Raw genomic sequence first — 23,106 nt, forward strand, 5'->3', positions numbered from 1 at the left:
CCCATACATGAACATGATTGTTGGCCCAAACGGCTCTGGAAAAAGCTCTATTGTGTCGGCAATTGCGCTTGGGCTCGGCTTTGGTACACAAGTGACCACAATTATAATTTCTGATGCCTAGATCCTCGGAAGATCCTCCCATTTAGGAAGCTTTGTAAAAAAAGGTCGGGAGTCGGCAACCATCGAGATTACGCTGTGCAGGTCACCTGCAGAAGGCTCCGTGGTCACCATCCGAAGAGAGTTCTCCTCCATATGCGGATTCCCATTAGCCGGCGCACGTGCCACAGACAAATGGTTTATTGACGGAACGCGCGCTACCAAAGAAGCTATCGCTGATTTAGTTGAAGTTACCTTCAACATTCGCCTTGGTAACTTGTGTCAGTTCTTGCCTCAAGATCGACTTTCAGAATTCTCACGGCTTTCAGAAAGCGAACTACTGGTGGCAACTGCAGAAGCTATTGAACCGCCAGAAACATTGGCCATGCAACGACACCTCATCGACATGGGTGAACAACTACGGCGGGCACAGCTTGAAATTTCGGGAATAGAAAAAGAACTTGCCACCCTGTCCGCAACAAATAGCCACCTGCTACCGCAGGTCGAACGCTATCGGGCAAATGCAGCACATCAAACGCACATTTCACTACTAAAGGCCAAACGACCGTGGCTTGAGTATAACGAAGCGAGAACAACTTTTCTCTCAGCAAAAGCGCAACGCGATAGTGCCCAGCAAATCTCAAATCAAGCGGCTTCTGCCATCATTCCACTGAGAGAGTCATTAGCTGAGCTATTGAACAAATTGGAAAACCTTCATACTAGCGACCTTTGGTGTCAACTAGATGTCCTGGAGGAGCGAAGAATTGCTCTGCAAGGTCGATTGGCTGCAAATCCAGTGGAAATTTCCAAAGAGCAACTAACAAATGCCAGCAATCGTGAAGCGGCCCTTCGTCAGCGATCTCAGGAAATTTTTGCCGAGTTGGAAACACTTGCTGTGCAAGAGGCACAAGGAAGCGAAAGCCGCAACCAACATGAGCGAACTCTAGAGTTACTCGGCCCAGAGCTTACAGAAGCTGGAGAGCGTCGCCGCCGCCTTCAGAGCTCCATACAAGACGTCGCAAACCTCCGTGCTGATATCGAGGCAGAGGGTACGGAACTTCAACGCAAAATCAATGGCGCTCTCTCCAGGTAAGCGTCCTAGCTAATTCTGACTTTTTTTCGGTCTCTGTATCTGTTTCCTTATTTTTTTCTTTATTCCACTTTATCTTGTGTCTTTGCTTTTCTTATACATGTAGGCTGGCAGGATCTCAAGACCATGTGCGACTTGAGTTGATACGACAATCAGATCCGGACACCTTTCGGGCATTAGAGTGGTTCCGCAAGCACAGGTCGCGGTTTAGTGGGCGTGTATCTGAGCCGATCTGTCTTGAGCTTATCGTCAAAGATCCACGTTACGCTGCCATTTTGGAGACTGCACTTTCAAAGCAAGCAATGATGAGCTTTGTCTTTGAAGATGGGTCTGATTACGAGCTCTTTCTAGCCTCATGCAGCGATTCTATGGGACTGCGAATCAACGCGATTCATATCATCAAGTCTCGGCCGGAAGAATATCGCCCATTTATTTCTCATGAAGAGATTATTGAACGGCTGCACTTTGATTGCTACTTGCGCGACATTATTAATGCGCCAGACATTGTCATTGCTGCCTTGTGTGACCAATTCAAGATTCATATCCAAGTATATAATTGCACTAATGCTAGCCCGTGGCTCTAGGCACAGTCGATCATGCTGCCGTGGACAAACATCGCGAGATTCTCAAATATTATGCGGCTGGACAAGCATTTGAAGTGCGGCATACCAATTCGCGGACCTCCAACGGACATGGCTCGTCGCCAGTAGTCATTTCAAAGGCAATTCGTCCGGCACGTTTGTTAAGGGATCCTGGACAAGAGGCCAGAAGAGCTTCAGAGGAGATCGTCAAAACATCTAGGTACGCTGGCTCCGCTATTTCTTACCACTAATAGAGAGAAATTGGCGCAGAATGAACGACGGATGCGTGAACTGGTAGAACAGGAAGAAAAATCCCGAACATCACTCGAGGGTGTCCAAACTACTTATCGGCTACTTCTTGAGCGTCGTAAGTCCTTACAGCTGGAAATTGATGCGCTGGACTCCATCGCCCGCATCCAAGGTACTTTTTCATTTCGCTCCTTTTTGCCTTTTTGATTCGGTGGCTTTATTTTTGAATGTCCTTTGACTTAATTTCAGGATTGCGGAGGGCAGAGCTGACACATGTGCAGCAGCAGCTAACGGAATCTACAGAGTGTTTGGCAGCAGCAAGGGCTGCGCTTTCGGATGCATATCTAACTAAAGCACGACTTTTTCAGCAGCTAGGACGTGTCTTAGCAGAGGCCCCCAGCCTACTGGCGACAGCAGCTACAAAATTAGCACAAAAAAGTGCCCTTGAAGTGCAAGCTAATGAAGCTCGGACCGCGCTAGCTCACAATGAAGCTTCTTTGGCGCAGCTTCATGATGCGTTGGAAGTCTCAGAACAAGCACTAGCTTCGGCTCGCAGTGTTGCAAAAAGCCTTCTTGCAGAAGCAAAGAAGACACCATTAACGGATGAAACGAAGACACACTTTGAACGCCTCCCAGAGTCACTGGATGAGCTTGATGGTGCTATTGCTGAAGCGGAGGCAATTGCCGCTCTTACTGCAGACATATCCCGTAAAACTGTTGAAGAGTGGGAACTTCGCAATGCACATGTAAGAGGTGGCCCTTCCTAGAACTAGATTGCGGAATTGAACGAAAAAGTGTCTCGATGCTCCCAAGAGAAAGATGTCCTTTATGACCGGCTTAAAGAAATTGAAGGAAGCTGGATAGAGGTTATTACCCACATGGTTGAAGGGATAAATTCCCGCTTTTCTTCCTTCTTTCAAGCGATAAACTGCGAAGGGCGCGTTCTTTTAAGTATGTATCAAAAGTTGACGTGTTCTTTAGAGCGAGCAGGAAATTTCCAATTTGAGCATTGGGGAATCAGTGTGCTGGCCAAGTTCAGAGCTGAAGAACGGTTGGTTCCATTGGACTCTGAGCGGCAAAGCGGCGGCGAGCGCTCGGTCACTACAATTCTTTACCTAATGGCGCTGCAGCAGAATGCTCTGTCGCCATTTCGGATTGTCGACGAAATTAACCAGGGCATGGACCCACGAAACGAGAGACTCATTCACAAATTAATTGTGCATGCGATTGCGCCACGTAGTGCCGATGCAAACACGAATTCGGAATGCGTTAAGTCTCTGGGATCGCAGTATTTTCTGATCACGCCAAAGCTCCTACTTGACCTTGAATATGCAGAGCATACCAAGTTATTGTGTGTTTTAAACGGCACAGGGCTAGCGGATCAGCTTCCGCCGACATTAACAACCCCTTGGGCATCTTGACTCGCTTTAACTTTAATTGATTGAAAATATTCGCCCACTGGCTGATGGTTCTCTTTAAAATCGTTCAATTAATTTTCAGCATTCCAATTAATTTTACTTTTAAATTAATTTCCATTCTTTTCGTCCCAGAAAGCCAATCTAGCCTTTACTCAGATGGACTTTGAGAATCTCTCCGCTCATGAAAAGAAGCAAATGGTCACTCTGATAGAGGAAAAGCAGGTGTGTCGCCGTACTAATGTATAGGCCAAGCAATTTGTTACGTTGTTTGCTTATGTGGTGGAAACATGCTTTGCAGACTGTGTGTCGGATTTTACATCCAAGTCTCTTACGGATAAGGAGGTACACACATCAGTTTCATCATAGGCTTCCTGTGCATCTATCTGCACAGAAAAGATTTTGAAGCTGACAAATAGAATTGGGCAGCGGATGAGCGAGAAACAGGCAGCAGCACCAGCTCTCCAGTAACTCCATAGGCTTGCCAATAAAAATTCACCATTGAGGCAAATTTTGCCGTTACACTTGATTTTCTGATTAACTTGGAATTACCGGCAAATTAAAATGCTAAATTGTACAGAAAGGTTCCGTGCTCTTGCTGGGCTTCTGCCCCCACACGCACATGCGCACAGTGGTGGATAAGATTTTCCGTCCATGCTACAAATTTACGAACACAAACTCATCTGGCCGCGCACCTAAAAGTTGTCTCTTTTATTGAGGATGATAATCGCAAGTTTTTTCTTTCGTCTTATAGTCAGCAATGTGGGAGATCTTAAGCTCTGGATCCTCAATGACATTAGAATACTCCAGTGTAATCTGTAACAAGACGGGATTGCATTTTTCAGACTCCATTTCTTTGGAATTAATTAGGTCATAGGCAACTGATGGATAAAGCAATATGAAACATACCTTTTTTTAATTTATGCACAAACGACACCGCAAACGACTTGATGTCGGAAGTAAAAGAAATAGGGTCTTCTTGGTTGAATTGTTTAAAGTTTCCAATGGAAAAGCTAAACATTCCATTCTGCTGTGTGGTAACAAAGATGTTTGTGACCACAATGTTTCCATGACTAATATTGTGCGATCTCAAGCTATTTATCGAGGCAAACAGGCGTTTAAAAGCCTCAATAACCTGGGGGCTGTTTGCAGTCTCCGGCTTAGATTCAAAAAATGAAGATAACGACTGTCCGGTCTCTGCATATTCATCTTCATACATATATCCCAATAGGTTCATTTTGTTTTCTTGCAAATCAATCAACAGGCCCTTTGGATAGCGAAAGTCTTTGGATTCATTTTCATCAAAATAACGTATTATCTTGAGCTCGTCACCATATTTGAACTCATAAGTAAAGGGGGGTATCTTTAATATACCTTTCTTGAATTTTTCCAACGAAAATTTGAAATTTAAATCGTTTCCAGCGTCTGGGTTGTTCAATTCCCAACGAGCCAAATTTTCCCTTTTAGAAGAAAGGGTGTTGTCTTCTTTCACGGTAATATTTACACCGTGGGATTGAATTACAGCTGGCATCAGTACATGAGAATTCCATTCGAAGAAGTAACGAAGAATATCATTCCGTAGTTCCTGCTCCTCTTCAGTAGCATTTGAATAATTGCTTTTGAAAAACTTTTGTACTAAATCTTCGTTTTTTAGAGTTGTCTGGCCAAAAAACTGCGATATTTTGTCGTCGTCCTTGAGAAAAGACTCCAAGGTTTCTGTAAGGATCAAGCGAAACATGGATTTGGACATAATATTCCAGACACTGAGTTCGAATATTTTTATAACAAAGGGTTTGTTATTAACAAAGCCTCTAGAAATGAAAAAGATTTTGAGAAATGATTCGATAGACTCGGTGCAATAAAAAGACCTAATCCATTTGGGTGGGCTGCTAGTTTCGTTGGACGGGATTTTTTCTGCAGTAAAAAAGCCATCCTGCCTGGGAAAGTAAAACATGGGCTTCAATGCTGAAGGAAAATACGTCCTATCTTGAGACCCATTGAAGAAAACATAAAAGTCGGTCACATTTTTCAACCTCCATGTGTAATCAGGATATTTACCTGCGAAATTACAGAATAATCCATTAGCTCTGTTGTATTCAGCTTTTTGATCTTTGGAGGAATCTGTGGGGGAATCTGTGGAGGAATTTTTGGAGGAATTTGTGGAAGATATGAAATAAGCGCTAAAGCCGATCACCGTGCATATCCCAGCTAGCTTGAATATATAAGTATGAAGATGCTTCGATCGAGAACGTGCCGGAACGGCCAGACCATATGCAACTCTTAACGCAAGTAGCGTAGCGATGCAAATACACGCTGTAATTGCTACAGTCAGCATGCCATCTAAACCCGTATAGTGGGTCTGCATCTTTTTTATGGAATTTTTTAGCCACATAAATGAGTCCTGTTTTTGGAGTGAGATTATCCGCGATGTTTTGGAGGAGGCGTTTTCGACTTTGGGGATCAAGATGGCACTGGGCGTGGCAGCTGCAGCCGCAGTTGATGGCTCCCCAGACGATGTCGGGCTTTTCAAAACCAGAGCCACAACGATTAAAAACACGAGAACGGTGACACATTTATGTGGCTAAAAAATTCCATAAAAAAGATGCAGACCCACTATACGGGTTTAGATGGCATGCTGACTGTAGCAATTACAGCGTGTATTTGCATCGCTACGCTACTTGCGTTAAGAGTTGCATATGGTCTGGCCGTTCCGGCACGTTCTCGATCGAAGCATCTTCATACTTATATATTCAAGCTAGCTGGGATATGCACGGTGATCGGCTTTAGCGCTTATTTCATATCTTCCACAAATTCCTCCACAAATTCCCCCACAGATTCATCCACAAATTCCTCCAAAAATTCCTCCACAGATTCCCCCACAGATTCCTCCAAAGATCAAAAAGCTGAATACAACAGAGCTAATGGATTATTCTGTAATTTCGCAGGTAAATATCCTGATTACACATGGAGGTTGAAAAATGTGACCGACTTTTATGTTTTCTTCAATGGGTCTCAAGATAGGACGTATTTTCCTTCAGCATTGAAGCCCATGTTTTACTTTCCCAGGCAGGATGGCTTTTTTACTGCAGAAAAAATCCCGTCCAACGAAACTAGCAGCCCACCCAAATGGATTAGGTCTTTTTATTGCACCGAGTCTATCGAATCATTTCTCAAAATCTTTTTCATTTCTAGAGGCTTTGTTAATAACAAATCTTTTCCTGGGGAAACCTTTCGTGATGAATTAGATCACCACATGAAATGTGTTGACAATCGACAAAGCTTTCTTTTGATCCTTACGGAAAACTTGGACTCTTTTCTCAAGAACGACGACGAAATATCCCAGTTTTTTGACCAGAAAACTCTAAAAAACGAAGATTTAGTACAAAAGTTTTTCAAAGGCAATTATTCAAATGCTGCTGAAGAGGAGCAGAAACTACGGTATGCTGTATCTACTCATTTCAAGAAATGGGCTGATCATGCACTGGTGCCAGCTGTAATTCAATCCCATGGTGTAAATATTACCGTGAAAGAAGACAACACCCTTTCTTTTAAAGGGGCAAAAGGTAAAATCTGGGAATTGGGAAACTATGTTGCTAAAAACGATTCAAATTTCACCTTTTCGCTTCAAGGCTTGACGAGCGGTGTATTAAAGATACCCATTTTGGGTGAAAAGCTCGAACCTTTAGATCTGCTCAAGGGAATATATATTTGGAATCAAGATAAAATGGATAACTTGGATCATATGAATATGAATATGAAGGCTGCACAGGGCGCGTTGATTGATGCAAGTAATTCCACAATTACGCTATTGGGATACATGTATCGGAATTTAACCGCCAAAAATAGTTAGTTCGAAGTTTGTTGGTGCGCCAATCGCCATTAAGAGGGGTCTATAAAATTAAAATTTAAAATATCAATTCCACATGCAAGCATTGAAAGCCGAATTAGAGGCGAAAAAGGCATCACTTGAATATACACGCTCAGAATCACGTAAATTGTACGTTGCAAGAAGAGATATTGAAAAAGAGCGCGTGAACTCGTATCTATCTGCACATGAGGAGCGCCAATTGGTCAAAAAGAGATGCATTCCCCCACAAGAGACTGTTCCGTGTCAGCCTATTTCTTCTGCAGAAAAAAAGGAAGCATTACCCCACCAAGCTTCTTACAGCAAAGCTGCAACGATAAAGATAAACACAATTGAAAATTCAGAGGAGAACCGATTTTCCACGCTTCTTTTCGAGCATCAAGACACACTTTCTCTCGATCTCAAGATGAACAAAGAACACGGCATGACATCACACGAGTTCCTTTTCCTATTTTTCAAGTTTGTTCATTTTAATTTCTCACATTAGAAAATTGCTACTAGAATGGGAAAAGGCCGAGATCCGGCAAGAACCAACCAACGGACAGGTGCTCCATCCTCAACTGCCCCACGAGCATAAGCCCAGGGCATTTCCGGAAAATCAAATGGCCCTGAAGGGCGTCGAAACGAAAATGGACCAGCCTGAATCTTTGCATCTGAAGGTGATTAGCGAATTGCAGCCTGTTGTCAGGAACAAGCAGTTTCTTTCCGAAATTTTTACCCAAACCAGCCAATATTTGATGCCGTTTTTTGTGCTTTTGCAAGAACAAAATATTCCGGACTCGGTGATTGAACACCTTATGGAGATTGTCGGCTTTTTGCAGACGAAACAATATGTCAAGGCAAACGACGCCTATATACGCCTCTCAATAGGTAATGCGCCATGGCCTATTGGCGTAACCATGGTTTGTATACATGAGCGTTCAGCTCGGGAGCGTATTCACTCGAATCAGGTAGCACATGTGCTAAACGATGAGCGTCAACGCAAGTGGATCCAGTCCATCAAGCGGTTGATTTCCTTTTGCCAACGCGCATACCCACCTGCCCGTATTACGCAGGCTCTAGGCTAGCTATAAATACCGCAGGGTCTCGTCTCATTTGGAAATCGGGGGGGGGTTTAATTTCCATTTCGCTAGCGTTCTGACTCCGCCCTTTGATTTGTTTTGGTCTAGTTGTATGATTAGTTTATTGAAGGCTCCTTGGTTTAAGCCAGCGCGCCTGTATGAATGTGCGCTCGAGATCGAGGCCATCTCTCGCGTTCACGGTCCGCCGCGTGACGTACCTGTTTTCCAGGACTACAAATCCTGCTCCTGAAAAAAGCGCCTTCGCGTACTCTGCCAATAAATAGTAAATGGGCATGTCAAATGGGATCGGTGAAGGGTATGGTTAATGGTAAAGTTAGCCCGAATCACGGGTGATGATAGGAAACATAAAAAGTAAAGCGTGGAGGCCTACCTGCAGAAAAGAAGAAGGAAAGCGTCCCATCCTGCCGTACAAAAGTATGTTCGTCAATTTTTCTGTCCTCTTTAAAGCGGAGCTGTGCCAAATCATTAACTGCATAATCGCGGAAGAAGAGCACACTACCTGGCCGGAGGAGCTAGGATTCAATGCAGAAAGGCTTACCTCAAAGGCATTCCGGACCACTAGATTATGGCTGGCTGGAGGTACTGCTGAAAGCATAAAGACGAGCGTCGCGAGTGTAAAGCTTGGATGCATCTTGGTCGTGTCAAGTAGGGAGTAAAAATTCTTCCATGTTGGGGCTGGACTGGCATCCAAGCACAGGCCTTGCATGCCAAAATTACAGTTAATGTCTTGATTCTTGTGCATGGGAAGGCCAAGGGCCAATTGACCCTGAGAGATATCTGTGGCAAAATCAAAAGCGGCCACCCAAAGCCGATGTGCAAACCGCTCATATTCGGGTGATTCCATGATCAGCTTTACTGCCTCTGTGGATATCTCGACACCATAGCAACGCAGCAATGGAAACTCTCTAAGTAACGGAAAAAGCAGATTCCCTACACCACACCCAATCTCAAGCAGGAAATGACCTTCCCCCTCTCCAGACAACTCTGCAAATTCAGTACCGAGCCAGTGACGATCACGGAAAAAGTGGTCCTTGTTACGACGATAAAAGAGATTCCAGCTCTTCTCACCACACTCAGAAAGGTATTTGGACGTCCAAAATGGCGGTATCACCATCACTTAAATGTACAAAATTTATTCAAACTTCGGACACCTCTGATAAGTGCGCATCCTTCAATTGAGCCGCGGCTATCGACCAAAAATCGGTGAGCCAAAGATCAGCATACCAAGGCACACGCTAATGATAGATGGCAAAAGGAAATTTCAATTTCGATGCCACGACCACCGGGAGTCTGACTTGGTGACCATCAGGGTTAGGTCAGAATTCAGGATGCCATCGTGGGTCCACGCCAGAAATATCTTGACAGGCCTTCGATGCCTGTGAAATGAGCTCGACGATAGGTGCATAAAGTGAGACTGGCAGTGGTTGCTTGACCTTGGATTCGCTCTGGACGGTAGCTTGGGTTCCGGCTGCTGTTGATCCCCCATCCTGAATGTCTTCTTGGGAAAAGACGACCTGGCTCACGTAAGCAGAGACATGTGCAGAAATGATGTCCTTTTCTTTCTCGCAAGCAAGAACTTTGATGCGTTCTAAAGCCCCTCGTGCATGAATAGAGGGACCACGAACCCGTTGCTCCATCGTTGGCTGGCTACCAGCTAGAAGATCAAAGAGATCGCTAATTTCTTCAGAGCGATGGGAAAGTTCATCCGCAAGGGCATGCACGGATGGCACAAAGAGCCCATCTACAAAAACACGGCCCAAGAATGTTTGCAGTGCAGGTCCCATACGGAACACAAGGGGAGCATGCAGCACACGCATACCCGGTGCTTGGGTATCATAACGCAGCGATGAAGGGTCAATTTTGATAGCACAAGCAGAGTTGGGCTGCGTCGACATTTCTTGCGAGGCATTTGGAGCCCGTTCAGTGGCTGATAAAGCCAGTTCATGTGCCGTAGCGTCAAGACGCTCAAACAGCGCAGCGCCAATCCAGGAGAGCCGACCGTGCGCCAAAGGGCCTAACCCAATTGAGGCTAAATCGCGCTGCCGTACGCTTCCCAGGATGCTCCATCCCGTGATCAGAGCAGCCCATTGTAGTGCAAACGACTTGCGATAAAGCCAATAGTCTTGAGAATTGGCCAGCCGTGCAGCTACGAATGCTGCCAGTACTGAGGAACACGCCATCTGTATGTCCTGTTCTTTAGCCGGCGTTTGGGGCTTCATTGGCCCTGCCGTTGCAATTTCTACTTCCGCCGGCTGAGCAGCGGCGCCGGTGGTCGTATTTAAGCATTGAGCCATGGAGAGCGGGTCTACAATGATGTCTGGAGATGCAAGAACAACCATGCAGGATCCATTTCCATTCAGAGCATCAGAGGCAATTAGTGGCAACAAAGATGAATTCCACGTGAGCAGCGGAGATGCCCGTTGGCGAACCAGACGCCCCTTTGAGGCAACTCCGCCCAGCATCCAAAGAAGCCGCGATGCTGTGGCCGCACCAAGTATGGCATTGACCCTTTCGGTGTCATTAAAAATGGTAATAGCCCGCACACTGCCATCACTAAGATATACCACAAGCCCATAATGACCATCTGTTTGGCGCAGGATGGCACCAAAGGAGTCGATTTTTGTAGATGATGCCCCAGTATCGCCTTTGCGTGGTAATACCAAACGCTGACCAGGTAATTCGAGCTCATCATCCATTGGGAGACGTGGGAACGAAGAAAGCCAACGCGAAGTTACATGCACAGGGCTCACTACCACATTGCACCGTTTCTTTTTTGAGGGCAGGTGATTGTTTTTCTTTGCCGACATTAGGCTGTTTTGCACTTCCCCCAAAAAGATGATCATTGTCTCCGTGGCCAAAGGATGGACTGCCCGTAGCATAGACAATAGCGCTGCCATTTCGTCTCCATTAGAATCCAAAGCTTTGCTTCGAATACGTGCTGAAAGCGGATAAAAGAGAAGATTCGGGAAAAGGCGTCCAATGCGCTGCAATAAGCTTCGTAGCCTGGAGCCTAGCTCCATGGTTGAGCTAGAGCCCGGAGAATCTCGCAAGTCATCAAGCATTTCTTCCAGAAACGGTAGCCACGGAGCCAAAGGAAGCTCTGCCAAATACAGATCAAAAATGCCTGCAAGCTCTGGCGCCATTCGCAACATCTTCAAAATCATAGAAGCAAGTAACAAAGCTTGACTGTGCGTGCACCCATTGCTCAGTCCAGAGCCATAGCGGAGATCCTCAGCATCTTCATCGCAAAAAGAGCGCTCATGCGAAGATGAGTTTGTCCCGTTTGGATCAGAAGAAGAGGCAGATGCCACAGAAGATGATGCTGTTGAAGGATCATTGCGTCTTTGGTTGGCATTTTGGTGATGAGACGCAGAAGAGGAAGAGGATGTTCCAAGAATCATTGCCTGCAAGTAACAGTGAATAGCATGCATTGCAAATGTTTGTGCGTTAGGCTCCTCCGGATACGGTGTCAATGCAGTAAATGAGGTCAACGTCGACGGAGAGGTTGTCCCCAGTGAAGTGGCGGATGTGATATTCAGCGAACATGGTGGTGGTTTTGCTAGGCCAGGAGATCTTCCAGCGGTCAATGAGGATTCATCTGCGGAGCACGTGCCAGCAGCTTCCACGCCCAAATCATGATTTTCTTCTTCTTTTTTGGCGATAAATGCACGGAAGCGGCGGCGATTATAATGACCCCAGGCAGCCCAGGCGCGTCCGTGGTTGATGTCCAGCTGTACTGCTTGCGAGTGAACCTTGTTTGCTTCTTCAATTCCGGTGAGGTTAAGAGCCTCCAAAAAACGGCCTTTAAGGGAAAAAAAGTCCGACTTTTGAGAGGCGCCAAAGTATGCCAAATTTGTAGAGTTGATAATCTCAAGCCCAGCTACAAGCAACAACGTTCCCGGAGACGCACAGCATGCCGTGGAACTGGATTTGGCTGCGCCTTGGTCATCCGCACATCCTTCGGTGGCTTGTGCCGTGCTGCTGTTGGTGTCCGTATTTGCACTTGTAGCCCCTCCACTAGCACCACCAAACGTAGCAGCAGCGTGAAGTGGTACGGCCGCTGTCAGCCATGGTGCTGACAGCGGATCGTAAAATGCATCAAGATAGCATTGTGCTTGCTCGCTCAACTTCCAAAAAGCATCTTGAATCTCGATGTTGGGCAGCGTGTAAATCTTATTGAGCAGCTGTACGCAAATATCTGGAAGACGATGGCGACGAGCTACAGTCGCAAAGCGATTGATCAGCCATGCGCTTTCATGATAACCGCGATAAATCAGGGTTCCTCCAGAAGATGCAGCAGAAGAGGCCGAAGATGGGGCCGTAGATGGGGCGTTCATATTGCCAGGACCTGCGGCTCCACCCATTATCACCATGTTGTCTAGTTCCGTAACGGTGGCTGCAAAGAGCCCATTGATGGCCGAAAAGAGAGACTGCCTCCAAGCAGCCAGCTCAGACCATGCCCCAATGGAATCATAATGGATGGAGGGAAGCCGTTCCCGCCAGGTGCCCAAGATTCCTCTGAGCTCTTGCACCATAGTCAATTGGGGCTGGAGCGGTGATGCATTGGAAAGGTGAAGATTGCCCGCTCCACCGCCTCCAGCACCAAGGAAAAGTCCGGCAGCTTCCTGCACTTCCACAAAAAGCTGAAAGAGAATTGATAGCGAATCATTTTGAGATGAGCCGATAAGTGGCCATGGCATGGCGGCCCATTGTGCAAGAGTCACCTGGAAACCTTCCTCGATAAGGCGGCCCAACTCAGCGACACGCCGACCAGAGAGGACTGTTGATCCAGAGGATGCGTTAGCTCCTGGCCCATGGATCCCACCAGAAAGGCCAGCACCAGCGCTGGTACCAGTACCGCCCCCGCCGATATTTCCAACAACTCCCGTGATGATTTGATGTAAGTGAAGCAGAGCATCGTAAAAAAGACGCTTAGGTGTTGGGGCATCCGCAACAAGCTCTAGTGCCGCGCGCACAGCGGCTTGATCTTTAGAGGTGCTCCAGTCCAACAAGCGCCAAGATGCATCAAGTGAGAGGTCGATGTCATTGTCTACCTTTGCAAGTTCAACCAAAACGTCCCATTGTTGCAGCCGCCGCGCAGCAGCGATCCATCGCTCCTGCCATTGTTGCATTTCATCCCCGCCTTCTCCGAATGAATGGGAAGAGGCATTTTCAGACTTTTTTGCATCACAAGATGAACCTTTCCGGGCACCATAAGCATCATAATAAAAGGAAGATCCATCACCGCTAGGGCAAGCGGTACTATCACACGGATCTTTCATGATGTTGACGATGTTTCCAACTTCGTTCTTGACAAGTGGTTCTGTGGCAAGACGTCCTGCTCGCGCAACAGCCTGCGCAGCCTCCAAAACTACTTGTGCACCTTCAAGATATTCGGCCTGTTCCAGCGAGCTCGCAAGAATGGTCTGCCCGTGGCGTGCCTGGCATCTCCGTGCCCCGAATGCACCATCACTCTCTCCCATTGCTTCATATAAATAGCCGAGAGCCTCATAATTTTGTGAAGCCCTACACATGGTCTCAAGAGAAAGTACAGGTGCAAACCAATTGAAGTTTTTGGCAAGGTACCGTAGCAGCATCTCACTGAGCCCAAACTGTACCATGATTTGGGGATGATGTAATGCGAGAGCTGAAATAGCCTCCAACAGCGTACATGCCGGTAGCGTGTGGTTTCGCGGGGACCAAGAAGTGGAAGAAGAGGAGCTAAGCAAATGATATGGCCGTGATAGATTGTATGAGAGATCAGCCCCTATGGTTGAGAGCAATATCATGTCGGTTCCTTCGCGTTCGCGGTTTTGAGAAGCAGCTATGGCGATTTCGCCAAAACATCGTACCCAGCATACATGAGCCCAAGCTCCATCTACACGGGCTAGGGCTGAAATCGGACCTTGAAATTGGGAAAGTAAAGGTCCTCGAGCACGTTGTATGAGGGCCAAAGCTTCGTGGATCCAATATGAGGTCGCAATGGCCTCCCAGTTCTGAACGCCAAGAATATAACGCAGGGCTTTAAAGGGACCCTCCAGTGATGGTTGCGCAAATTCAAGAGAAAGATAAATCACCTCAATTAGCTGATCATACAGCTCAGGCTCGCCTCGACATTCTACCATCAAAGATAAAAAGTCTTTCTGTAGTTGAAAGGTTACTTCTGAATGTGCAAATGACGAGCAGGGCATCGCTTCAGGGGTAGATCGGGAAGGAAGATCCATTGATACATGGGACTTTCCATACACCAGACAAAGTAGCTGAACCATAGCCCGGCGCACTTTTCGGATACTTCCGAGCCGAATCTTGGCTAGAAGTAGGCCCAAATCACCCCAATGGTGAAGATTATGATCACCATCTTGGCCATTTGGGTGATCATCACGGCCGGCTCCAAAGTGACCTTCCATGGCCTGATGGCCCGAATCAGAGGAATTTTCGCGGAGCTTCGCGTAACAAGAGGCAGCCATAAAAAGCAAGTCCATTTTCTCTTTCAACATGAAAGTTCCCCCGTTGAGCCAGTGAAAAATTCTCACCAGAATATCTTCGATTACGGCAAGAGGATAAAGCATCGGATGCGAGGTAATCATTCCGATCACGCCAAGGAATTTTTGTCGCTCCTCGCTAGATGAGACCAAGTTAGATGCCAAAGCATCCCTTTCAATGATATCAAAAATGAGTATCATTGCTAAGCCACGAATGGTGGAGAGTATCTCTTGAGGACCGCCCATTAAAATATCCTTTTCCGTGATAATGGCGGTACAGAAAGCAACCTCAGAAGCAGAGGCCGGGGCTCCCGGCGCAAGTGCTTCGCGTGCCAGATCTGACAGCATGCTAATTAGCACCGAAATAGGAAGCAATGTTGGAGGTGCAGCTGCGATGGAGGCGGTAGATTTCGCCTGAAAGTCATTGTTATCTTCGTGAGCGTACAACACTTCACCAGCTATTGTCGGCAAGGCGGCAGTTGTACGTTTTGAAGAAACAGCGCCAAAGTTCGACCAAATAAAGAGCAAGACAGGCAGCAGTGAAGGAAGCGAAACTATGAGTGCCGGATTGAAATCAGAGGGAACAACATCCAGTCTTTCCACAACTTGACCGTTTTTCTTATAAAATAAAAGACCAGAAAGCGACAGTGAAATACGAAGCGAGAGCACAGATGAAAGAAGAGGAGAAGATGTCATTGCAGACGAGAATGAGTTTGCTCCCCCACTAACACCATGTTGAAGCAGCGATGTTGGGTATGAAAAAAAGAACCCAGGAAAAAGCGAAGGGATACGCTCCATAATTATCTTCACATATCTTTCTCGCTCTTCCTTGGCATTTACGCAAAATATCATTTCAAGCAAAAAGAGGGCATTAAGAATCGATCGTAAAGGCTTAGGCAATTCCGAAAACGATGTCGCAAAAGCTTGAGTAGCCATGGGAGGTTCGGCAGACGAGGATGCCTGAGCTGCGTTTGCAGGCAGTGGGATCATGGACGCAGTTTGTGCTGGAGAGGATTGGAAAATCTCATCAACCAAATGCCATGGCAAGGAGAGTCCAGCTTCTGCAGCAGACATAGCCAGTTTTAATGCATATGCATCATACTCCAGGCAAGGCATTGATGATACCGATGCTGCCAAAGAGGCACCACCACCATTACACACCGTTGATGAGGGGTTCACCGGTGGCGTAAAGGTAGGCTTTGCCATGAGAGAAGAAGAACACAGGGTATACCCTTGGCCAGAAAGGATGATTCGAAAAAGGGTTTCAGAGGTGCCCTCCCAAACACCAGGCCCAAGGATCGGTATCAAAGGCAAAGGTTGAGCCGCCTGGGCGACGCGAGTCCTTTTTCGCACGTGATGCTGCTTGGACGAAGATGTTGTTGATACTGGAGAAGGAGTCGTTGCAGATGAGTTGTTAATGGAAAGAGTTATAATGCAATCGATAATTAAGAGCTGGCCACTTTTCATAAGATCAGAAATAGGTGATTGTGGCTGCGAAAGTAGCGAGCTTATCACTTCCAATGCCGAGTACCACCACCAACAAGGAGCTTGCCCCATTGCAGCCGTGATCTGCAGGGGAGATATGGTTTTTATTGGCGATGGGACACCTGCTGTTGAATTTTCTATCTTTGCTGATGAAGGAATCCCCAAAAAGGGAGGAAACCCTGGAGCTTTGTATGAAAACGAGGTTGGTATCACGCGAGCTTGATTTGAGCAGGCGGTCATTGAAGCAAGAGCGCTCCAAACAATTCCGTGTTGTTGAGAAAGTGACGCCATAACATGCTCGGATCCAGATATTGAGCCAAGGCCTTTTGTCATAGGTGGGCCATAGCCTGCAAGTACATGCAGAATGGCGGAAAGTACGCGTTCGAGCGACATTGATAACGCTATTGTCAGGATCTCTATCACTGCAAATAGACGTCGAGAATCAACAATAGTGCTGTTTGAGCCACCAAAATCTAGCAATACACGGAAAGAAGACTCGAGTTCTCCATTTGCACCTACTTCATTTGGATGAGATGCATAAAGAAGCACCTGAGCCGCAGCGAGATTGTACCGATCCTCGTCACCGTCGGTAGGAAGTTCCTTGGCAACAGTAGTAATGGTAGTGTGGCACCACTCGTTTAAAGACTCCGAATTGAGACGAACCGACATTTTCGCGATGGCAAAGAGAAGGGCAGAAGAGCAGAACCCCCGCTTTTCGATGATTTTTACCAATTTTTCTTGTGAAACCTTGTCAAGTTCTTTCAAATCATTGATCCAAGAAACAAGAAAGGCCTCCCGAGCAGCCCAATTAGGAGGGTCATCACAGGGATCAACGGCATCGATAAGGCTGCAAATAAAGTTAAGATCACACTGTATACGCTGCTCAAGAACCTGTGGAAATGAATCCACCAATGCAGCTAGTAGAGGTAGCAGCAGAGGTGCATTTTCGTTGCAATGAAGCACACCATCGCTAGAGGACACCTTCGCTATATCAGATGCCTTAGGAGCTGTGGCGACCAGCAGGGCGGTACCTGCTTGCCAAAGAACATCTTCGAGTGAAGTGGCAAAGGCATCTCCAAAACGAAGCAGTATCCGCTCTCCTCCCTTGCGGGGCTTAACCTTATGTCTTTGGATCATCCGCACAATGAGGGTTGAGACACTCTCTGCAAGCTGCGGGCTCAGAAGCTTGCATACTGAAGAGGATCCGGAAGCGGAGGGATTCTTGCAAGACAATGGATCTTTGTCTTGTTGAAGATGCCCAGAAAGAGTACCTCTTTGTAAAGAAAGAAGCATGGAGGCAACGACTTCGGAAAAATTTGCATTGGCCCCTGGGCTGTCCCTCCAGCTTTGATTGTTCTCTCCTAGATCGAGACGACTGGCCAGAAGCTCCCAAGTTCCTGGAGAAAGCACAATGTCCCGTGCCTCACTGTGCATCGCCATGAGCTCACAAAAAAGCCCAACAATACGATCATCCTTCAGTCGTTCTCCCCCAACAATCACTTCAATGGTAACCGAAAGGTGTTTGCAAAGATAGCGCAGTACGGGCCTCCTGAAAGGCGAGGCTCTTGTCCTGCGAACCATTTCTTCAAGTGAGCACAGAGCGACCAGCGTCTCTTCTAGAAATACTGATGAGGTTGGTGGAAGCAGATGGAAGACATCCAAAATGGCTACGATGATGCCGATTTCTGGCGCCAAGATTTCTGGAGGCCCAGAAGGAGACGCCGCCTTGGCAGCTTCAGCCCATTGCCTGAGATGCTCTAGCAACTTGCGACCAATTTCGGCTTTAAAATAAGAAGTGAGAAGCTCAAGTAAGCGGCCGAGACCCTCTAGCCCAGGTATGGTTAACCGCTTATAATCGGAGAGGTTCATCAACACGGGACGAAGACCGTGCTGCATTAGCTCTTTCGGTAGCTTGTGCTGCATGGCTATGACGAGAGCAAGACCTGTTTTACTTGCGCCCACTATATCAGGATTTCGAGCATAAAGAGACTTGAAAAAGATGGACACAATTCGATTCCTGAGTGCCAAATGGTTTCCCGGTGCTGAAAAAGTAGGCGAGCCCATGGCTGCCGTAAGGAGCCGGATGCAAGCTATGCGAAGCCGGGCCCCGAACGGGCCATTGCTTCCCTTGGCCACTGCTGATGTGACAGAAGGTGAGGAGGCAATCTGTGACCCTGAAGGAGTGGTGGCGCTCGGTGCAGGCGATGAAGAGGTTGTGTTTGAGGCTGCATGTGCTGGACCTGCACTTGAAGGTGTAGCAAGCGATGCTGAGACCGAATTTACTCCCATTGAAATTGAAGATTGATCTTCAATGGTATCAGCCATGCCCACACAATCTGTAACCAAAGCAAGAAAAGATGGGGAAAATTCCAAAAAAGACGGATCTTTTTTCATGACAAAAGCTATCGCTTCAATTATTCCGATCTGATGAGAAATAGGAAGCAAAGAGATGTCTCTTCCTTCTGGACCGCCAAGCCACTCTTGCTCAATGATTGTAGATCGGATGGGCTCAAGTAGCTTACAAAGAGCCCGACCTGCAGCAGATGATACCACAGGAACGGGTGGGGTAGTTATTCCGGCACTTGGAATAGAAGGCCGTGCATCTTGTGTGGGGACCGATGAATTGAGTGTTTGCGATGATGTAATCGCAAGCGCTGGCTGCGCAGCGGGAGCTGAAGATACCGGTATATGGGGTAAAGCACCAAGAGCCCCAGACTTTGCAGCAATAACATCCCCATCCTGCTTTTCAAATTTCTTAGCCAGCTGTTCAAGCATCCCTTGTGCCATGGCCCTATTTTTTTCCAGAGGAGATGCAAGCTCCTGCGTCAAAACCCCAAGCAACCCTAAACAAGGAGTGTCGTTCCTTTCCTCAATAAGAACAAGCAAAAGGGAATCAAGGGCACGCTCGGGCGCTATCTGTAGCGAGCAAATGCCAACCAAATGCTGACTAGCCAACTCAAGGGACTTGAAAAGGGCTTCGGCACAAAAAGTGAGAGTGGTATCTGCAACTGAAAACCTTTTCTTTTTGGAGAATATTTCGCGTAACAGGTCAGATCCAGAGAGACGGGCATAGATGGACTTTTCTCGGAAAAGCCCGCATATTCGAAATAGGATGTCCTCGACGCCATGCTGGAACTCCTGTTGAGACAATTGCTTAAAGGCAGGATGATTTTGATAACATGTCCCGCGCAAAACTCGAAGCAAAAGAGAACACGCACAAATTCTCAGCTGTGGATTTTCAGAACATAAATACTCGTCAAAAAAAATATCAATAATATCGCTACTGCGCTCGCTATCCCTCATAGCATCGGCAAGCCCCAGTTCGAGGTTTTCTCTGATTTGATGCAAGAACGAGGCCGAAGGGAGATGATGATGATGATGATGATGCTTGTCGTCCATCTTTTGGAAATCATCGAAAGTTTTATCGAGAATTACGGGGTCATTAACGCAAAAGAAATGCCCGTCCACGGTACTAGTGTGGTCCGACTCGTCGTGATTAAACCAAGAAAAGTAGGCTAGATATCTGATCTGGATGCCGATCAGCTCTTTAGTATGCCTTAAGCGCTTTTCCTCCAAATAGGAACGAGTGATACGAGGAAGATAATGAGCAGGTGATGAGGGAGATGCGCTATCTCGCTTCTTGAACGACTGCTGTGATTCTGGCAGCCACAAGAGCTCATTCCACTGTGAAATAAGCCGATGCAAAAAAGCCTGCTCGTGCTGAGCCTCTAAGGGCACCTGCAATGATGAAGAAAGATGCGTCTTGAAATTTAGTTGCCGTATGGGTCTCTTATTACGTCCTGCAAGCTTTCCAAGGATCCTAAGCGCAGTATGAGCAAATTGGGAAGGATATGGGAGAGGTCTGCAATGAGCCCAAAGAGCCTCAAGCAACTCTGGCATGACACTGGACAAAATGGGATCGAGAAAATCCTGCGTCAAATTATCAATACAAAGCTCCAGAGTCCGCAAGCCTTGAGACAGCAATTCAGGCGTCATAAACGTTGAAGACGATGAGGAAGATGAGGAGGAGGATGACGAGCCACTCGAGATGTTAGACGTAGGTGCTGACGCTTGTGAGGCGGCAGATGTTGCTGATAATGGTAGAGTAAAGCCGCCTTGATTCTGTGACGCCGTACCAGAGGCGGATGGCATCATAATCATCATTGACATTGAAGGTGAGCTTATAACTTTTAACGAATACACAAGTGGCTTCATCAAAAGTGAAAGATATGGAAGCAGCACAGAAAGACGCACAGGAATGGTAAGCGCCAGCTCGACAACCAAATCCTTCAGCAAATCCGTGGGTTGTGGGTATGAAGGCGTTAGCGGTGTGTTTGATTCATGGCTACCTCTGGAAAATGTCTGAAGAATCTCAATGGAGTGAAGCAGGGCATTGAGTGTCTCAAGAATTGTTGGCAGAATAGGAAGAATTTCACGATAAAGAATTTCAAAGCGGCCACCCCCAATGGCTCGAAAAAGAGTTCTAAGAAGCAAAAGGGCATGAAAAGGCTCCTGTGACACTTTGGAAGAACCGCAACGTAAACACGAAAGGATCAGTTCAGGAAGAAAAGCTGCCCAAACACCCTCGATTTCTTCTGGATAAGCCCCCAAAGCCATCAACATTAATTTCATTATACGCTGCAGACGGGCTGCACTATCAATATTCATCACTTGGGATAGCTCATTGCCGCCGAAAAGATTCTTGGAAAGCCATCGAAGCAAATGAAGAAGTGTGATTTTGGCAACCTCCGGCCCTCCAGGTCCAACCAAAAAAACTTGAAGAAGTGCGGAGAGTGCAGGCACAGATGTAATTGCATTGTATATGTTTGGGCAGTTGGAGGAAATGATGTCCGAAAAAACAGAAACCTCCAGCAAAATGAAAATCTGCGCAATCTGCTCCACCATGTCCTTTTCCTCTTGTGCGAGCTGGCTTTGCAAAAGAGACGCATCATATGCCAATCCTTTGGCAAAAAAATTGATCGTCTCACACGAAAGCGAAGAGGAAAGACCAGAAGAAGGCTCTTGGATGCATTTTTGATCGGACGCACAAAGACGCACCAATGTGGCTACAAGATCCCCAAAAAGACGGACAAACCAAATCGACTCCTCATGAAGGATACCTCGAACCGAAAAGATTGCGGAAGACAAGGGGGCAGGTGATGGTTGAAGCGAGCGAAAGGCGAAAAAGATCACTTTAAGGCCTGTAACTAGTGCACGAAACAGAATTCTAAAATTTTCTATGCCAGTTTCTTCAGAACCGAAAACAGGCGTTTCCGAAAGCATATGAATGGCCCTACAGTACGAGTAAAATATTCTCCAATAGGCCTCTTTCCTATTGGCCATTGTAAGTTGCGGGTGGGAAGCAAGAGGAAGCCCGACCACAAAGTGTTCCGCAATCGTACTTAGCAGCCTAGCCGCCACGGCCCTGACGCCAAAAGAAAGACCGGAGCGGTTATGCTCGGACTCTAGCAAGCTTACAAATGCCGGTATCAAAGTCCAATTGAAAAGAGAAACCGGGATTTCCGTTCTAAAATGGACTATAAAATCAGCAAATGTGGTAATAATAATCGGTCGCAACGTACGCGCCGCTGTTGATTGCAGAGAAGATGAACAAACGCCCTCCTCGTCGATGGAAAAATTGAACAAATGACATTTTGATGGGTCAAGAAATTCGCCCACTTTTGCTCCAAGATGGGGCCTAACATCCTGCGTTAGCATTAAATGGCGAAGAGCAATCAGCACTTCCCTTCTTAGCCCATATGAATCTTCTGGAATGATTCCAGAAAGGCTCATCAGTAATTTTGGAAAAAATGGTGCAAATGACTTCATGGATATTGGAATGGCCCTGGCCATAAACGTTAGCAGGGACAAAATCTTTCATTAACGAAATAAAAGTACCTTAACGTGGATAGAAATTACCTCTAAAGGTAAGCTACTATCATCCAAAGTAGTCAACTGTCGATCCAACAGTGTGGTACGCGAAAATTCGACAAATTGCATCATTAAAGGACCGTTAACAAACAAGTCGGCCATGGGTTTCTTGTAAATCTGGAACAGCACCACGATGATCAGCGGACATTCGGTGGCAACTTTTAAAGAATTTGATGCCGATGGTTGGTGAGATGGAATGCAATGCGAAGCGCTAGAAGATCCCATTGAATGCGAATGTATCCAACTAAATAGATCCTTTACAAATGAAAGGAAGAAAGAAATCAACTGCGACAAAGTAACCGAACTAGGCGCTGCGGATGGTGGAATCTGTGCCTGCGGTACCGGTGTCGTCTCCAGCTCATGCTGCACCTTGGAGAAAAGGGTCTTGTGCCAATCAACAAAGATCTTTAATATGGATAGCCCGGTGCGCTCACTACAACCGGGGCTAGAGAGCCATGTTAGAAGCAGAGAGATGATAGTTTTTGGCTCCAGCACTTCAGTCCGACGCAATGCTGAAAGAAGACGAAGTGCATCGAAAACATTGTCGTCCCTGTGAGAAGAAGAGAAGGGGGAGCAAAATGAAGAGGCGCTTGTTGAGGGTGTTTCTGTATTTTGTGCCAAAGACAATTCCAAGACATTTTTCATTAACACCGCTTTAATTAATTGCGAAGCCTTTTGCATTAAGGGGTCAAAAACGCAGCAGGAAGATGGAATGATAAGGAAATATTCATCTACAAGCACATTTATCGATTCTACGGCAATTATGACAAAAATGGTACCGGAAAATTTGGCATGATCTAGGTTTGCTTCGACTTGCTCTGCTAAGGACT

General features: G+C 46.6%; 7 protein-coding genes across 7 annotated transcripts; 4 read left to right on the forward strand and 3 right to left on the reverse strand.

Moving 5' to 3' along the window:
• Positions 1-7: 7 nt before the first annotated feature.
• Positions 8-2,783, forward strand: DI09_17p250 (uncharacterized protein; the record flags this gene model as incomplete). The annotated part of the gene is made up of 6 exons (XM_013383368.1): positions 8-91; positions 122-1,185; positions 1,293-1,692; positions 1,758-1,987; positions 2,022-2,188; positions 2,266-2,783. The coding sequence occupies 6 exons, from the start codon at positions 8-10 to the stop codon at positions 2,781-2,783; spliced, it is 2,463 nt and encodes an 820-aa protein (XP_013238822.1).
• Positions 2,784-2,969: 186 nt separating this feature from the next.
• DI09_17p260 (uncharacterized protein) lies at positions 2,970-3,437 on the forward strand (the record flags this gene model as incomplete). The annotated part of the gene is made up of 1 exon (XM_013383369.1): positions 2,970-3,437. One exon carries the CDS (start codon positions 2,970-2,972, stop codon positions 3,435-3,437), a length of 468 nt encoding a protein of 155 aa, XP_013238823.1.
• Positions 3,438-4,142: 705 nt separating this feature from the next.
• Positions 4,143-5,796, reverse strand: DI09_17p270 (uncharacterized protein; the record flags this gene model as incomplete). The annotated part of the gene is made up of 2 exons (XM_013383370.1): positions 4,143-4,285; positions 4,341-5,796. The coding sequence occupies 2 exons, from the start codon at positions 5,794-5,796 to the stop codon at positions 4,143-4,145; spliced, it is 1,599 nt and encodes a 532-aa protein (XP_013238824.1).
• A 237-nt stretch (positions 5,797-6,033) lies between these two features.
• DI09_17p280 (uncharacterized protein) lies at positions 6,034-7,281 on the forward strand (the record flags this gene model as incomplete). Its single annotated transcript, XM_013383371.1, has 1 exon — positions 6,034-7,281. The coding sequence occupies one exon, from the start codon at positions 6,034-6,036 to the stop codon at positions 7,279-7,281; it is 1,248 nt and encodes a 415-aa protein (XP_013238825.1).
• A 73-nt stretch (positions 7,282-7,354) lies between these two features.
• Positions 7,355-8,363, forward strand: DI09_17p290 (Prp18-domain-containing protein; the record flags this gene model as incomplete). The annotated part of the gene is made up of 2 exons (XM_013383372.1): positions 7,355-7,734; positions 7,784-8,363. The coding sequence occupies 2 exons, from the start codon at positions 7,355-7,357 to the stop codon at positions 8,361-8,363; spliced, it is 960 nt and encodes a 319-aa protein (XP_013238826.1).
• A 328-nt stretch (positions 8,364-8,691) lies between these two features.
• Positions 8,692-9,492, reverse strand: DI09_17p300 (uncharacterized protein; the record flags this gene model as incomplete). The annotated part of the gene is made up of 1 exon (XM_013383373.1): positions 8,692-9,492. One exon carries the CDS (start codon positions 9,490-9,492, stop codon positions 8,692-8,694), a length of 801 nt encoding a protein of 266 aa, XP_013238827.1.
• A 202-nt stretch (positions 9,493-9,694) lies between these two features.
• DI09_17p310 (uncharacterized protein) lies at positions 9,695-22,957 on the reverse strand (the record flags this gene model as incomplete). The annotated part of the gene is made up of 4 exons (XM_013383374.1): positions 9,695-20,436; positions 20,482-21,882; positions 21,928-22,219; positions 22,265-22,957. The coding sequence occupies 4 exons, from the start codon at positions 22,955-22,957 to the stop codon at positions 9,695-9,697; spliced, it is 13,128 nt and encodes a 4,375-aa protein (XP_013238828.1).
• Positions 22,958-23,106: the final 149 nt, after the last annotated feature.

This window comes from Mitosporidium daphniae (genome assembly GCF_000760515.2).
Source record: "Mitosporidium daphniae strain UGP3 chromosome Unknown contig-17, whole genome shotgun sequence".
In the NCBI taxonomy this organism is placed as follows: Eukaryota; Fungi; Microsporidia; genus Mitosporidium; species Mitosporidium daphniae.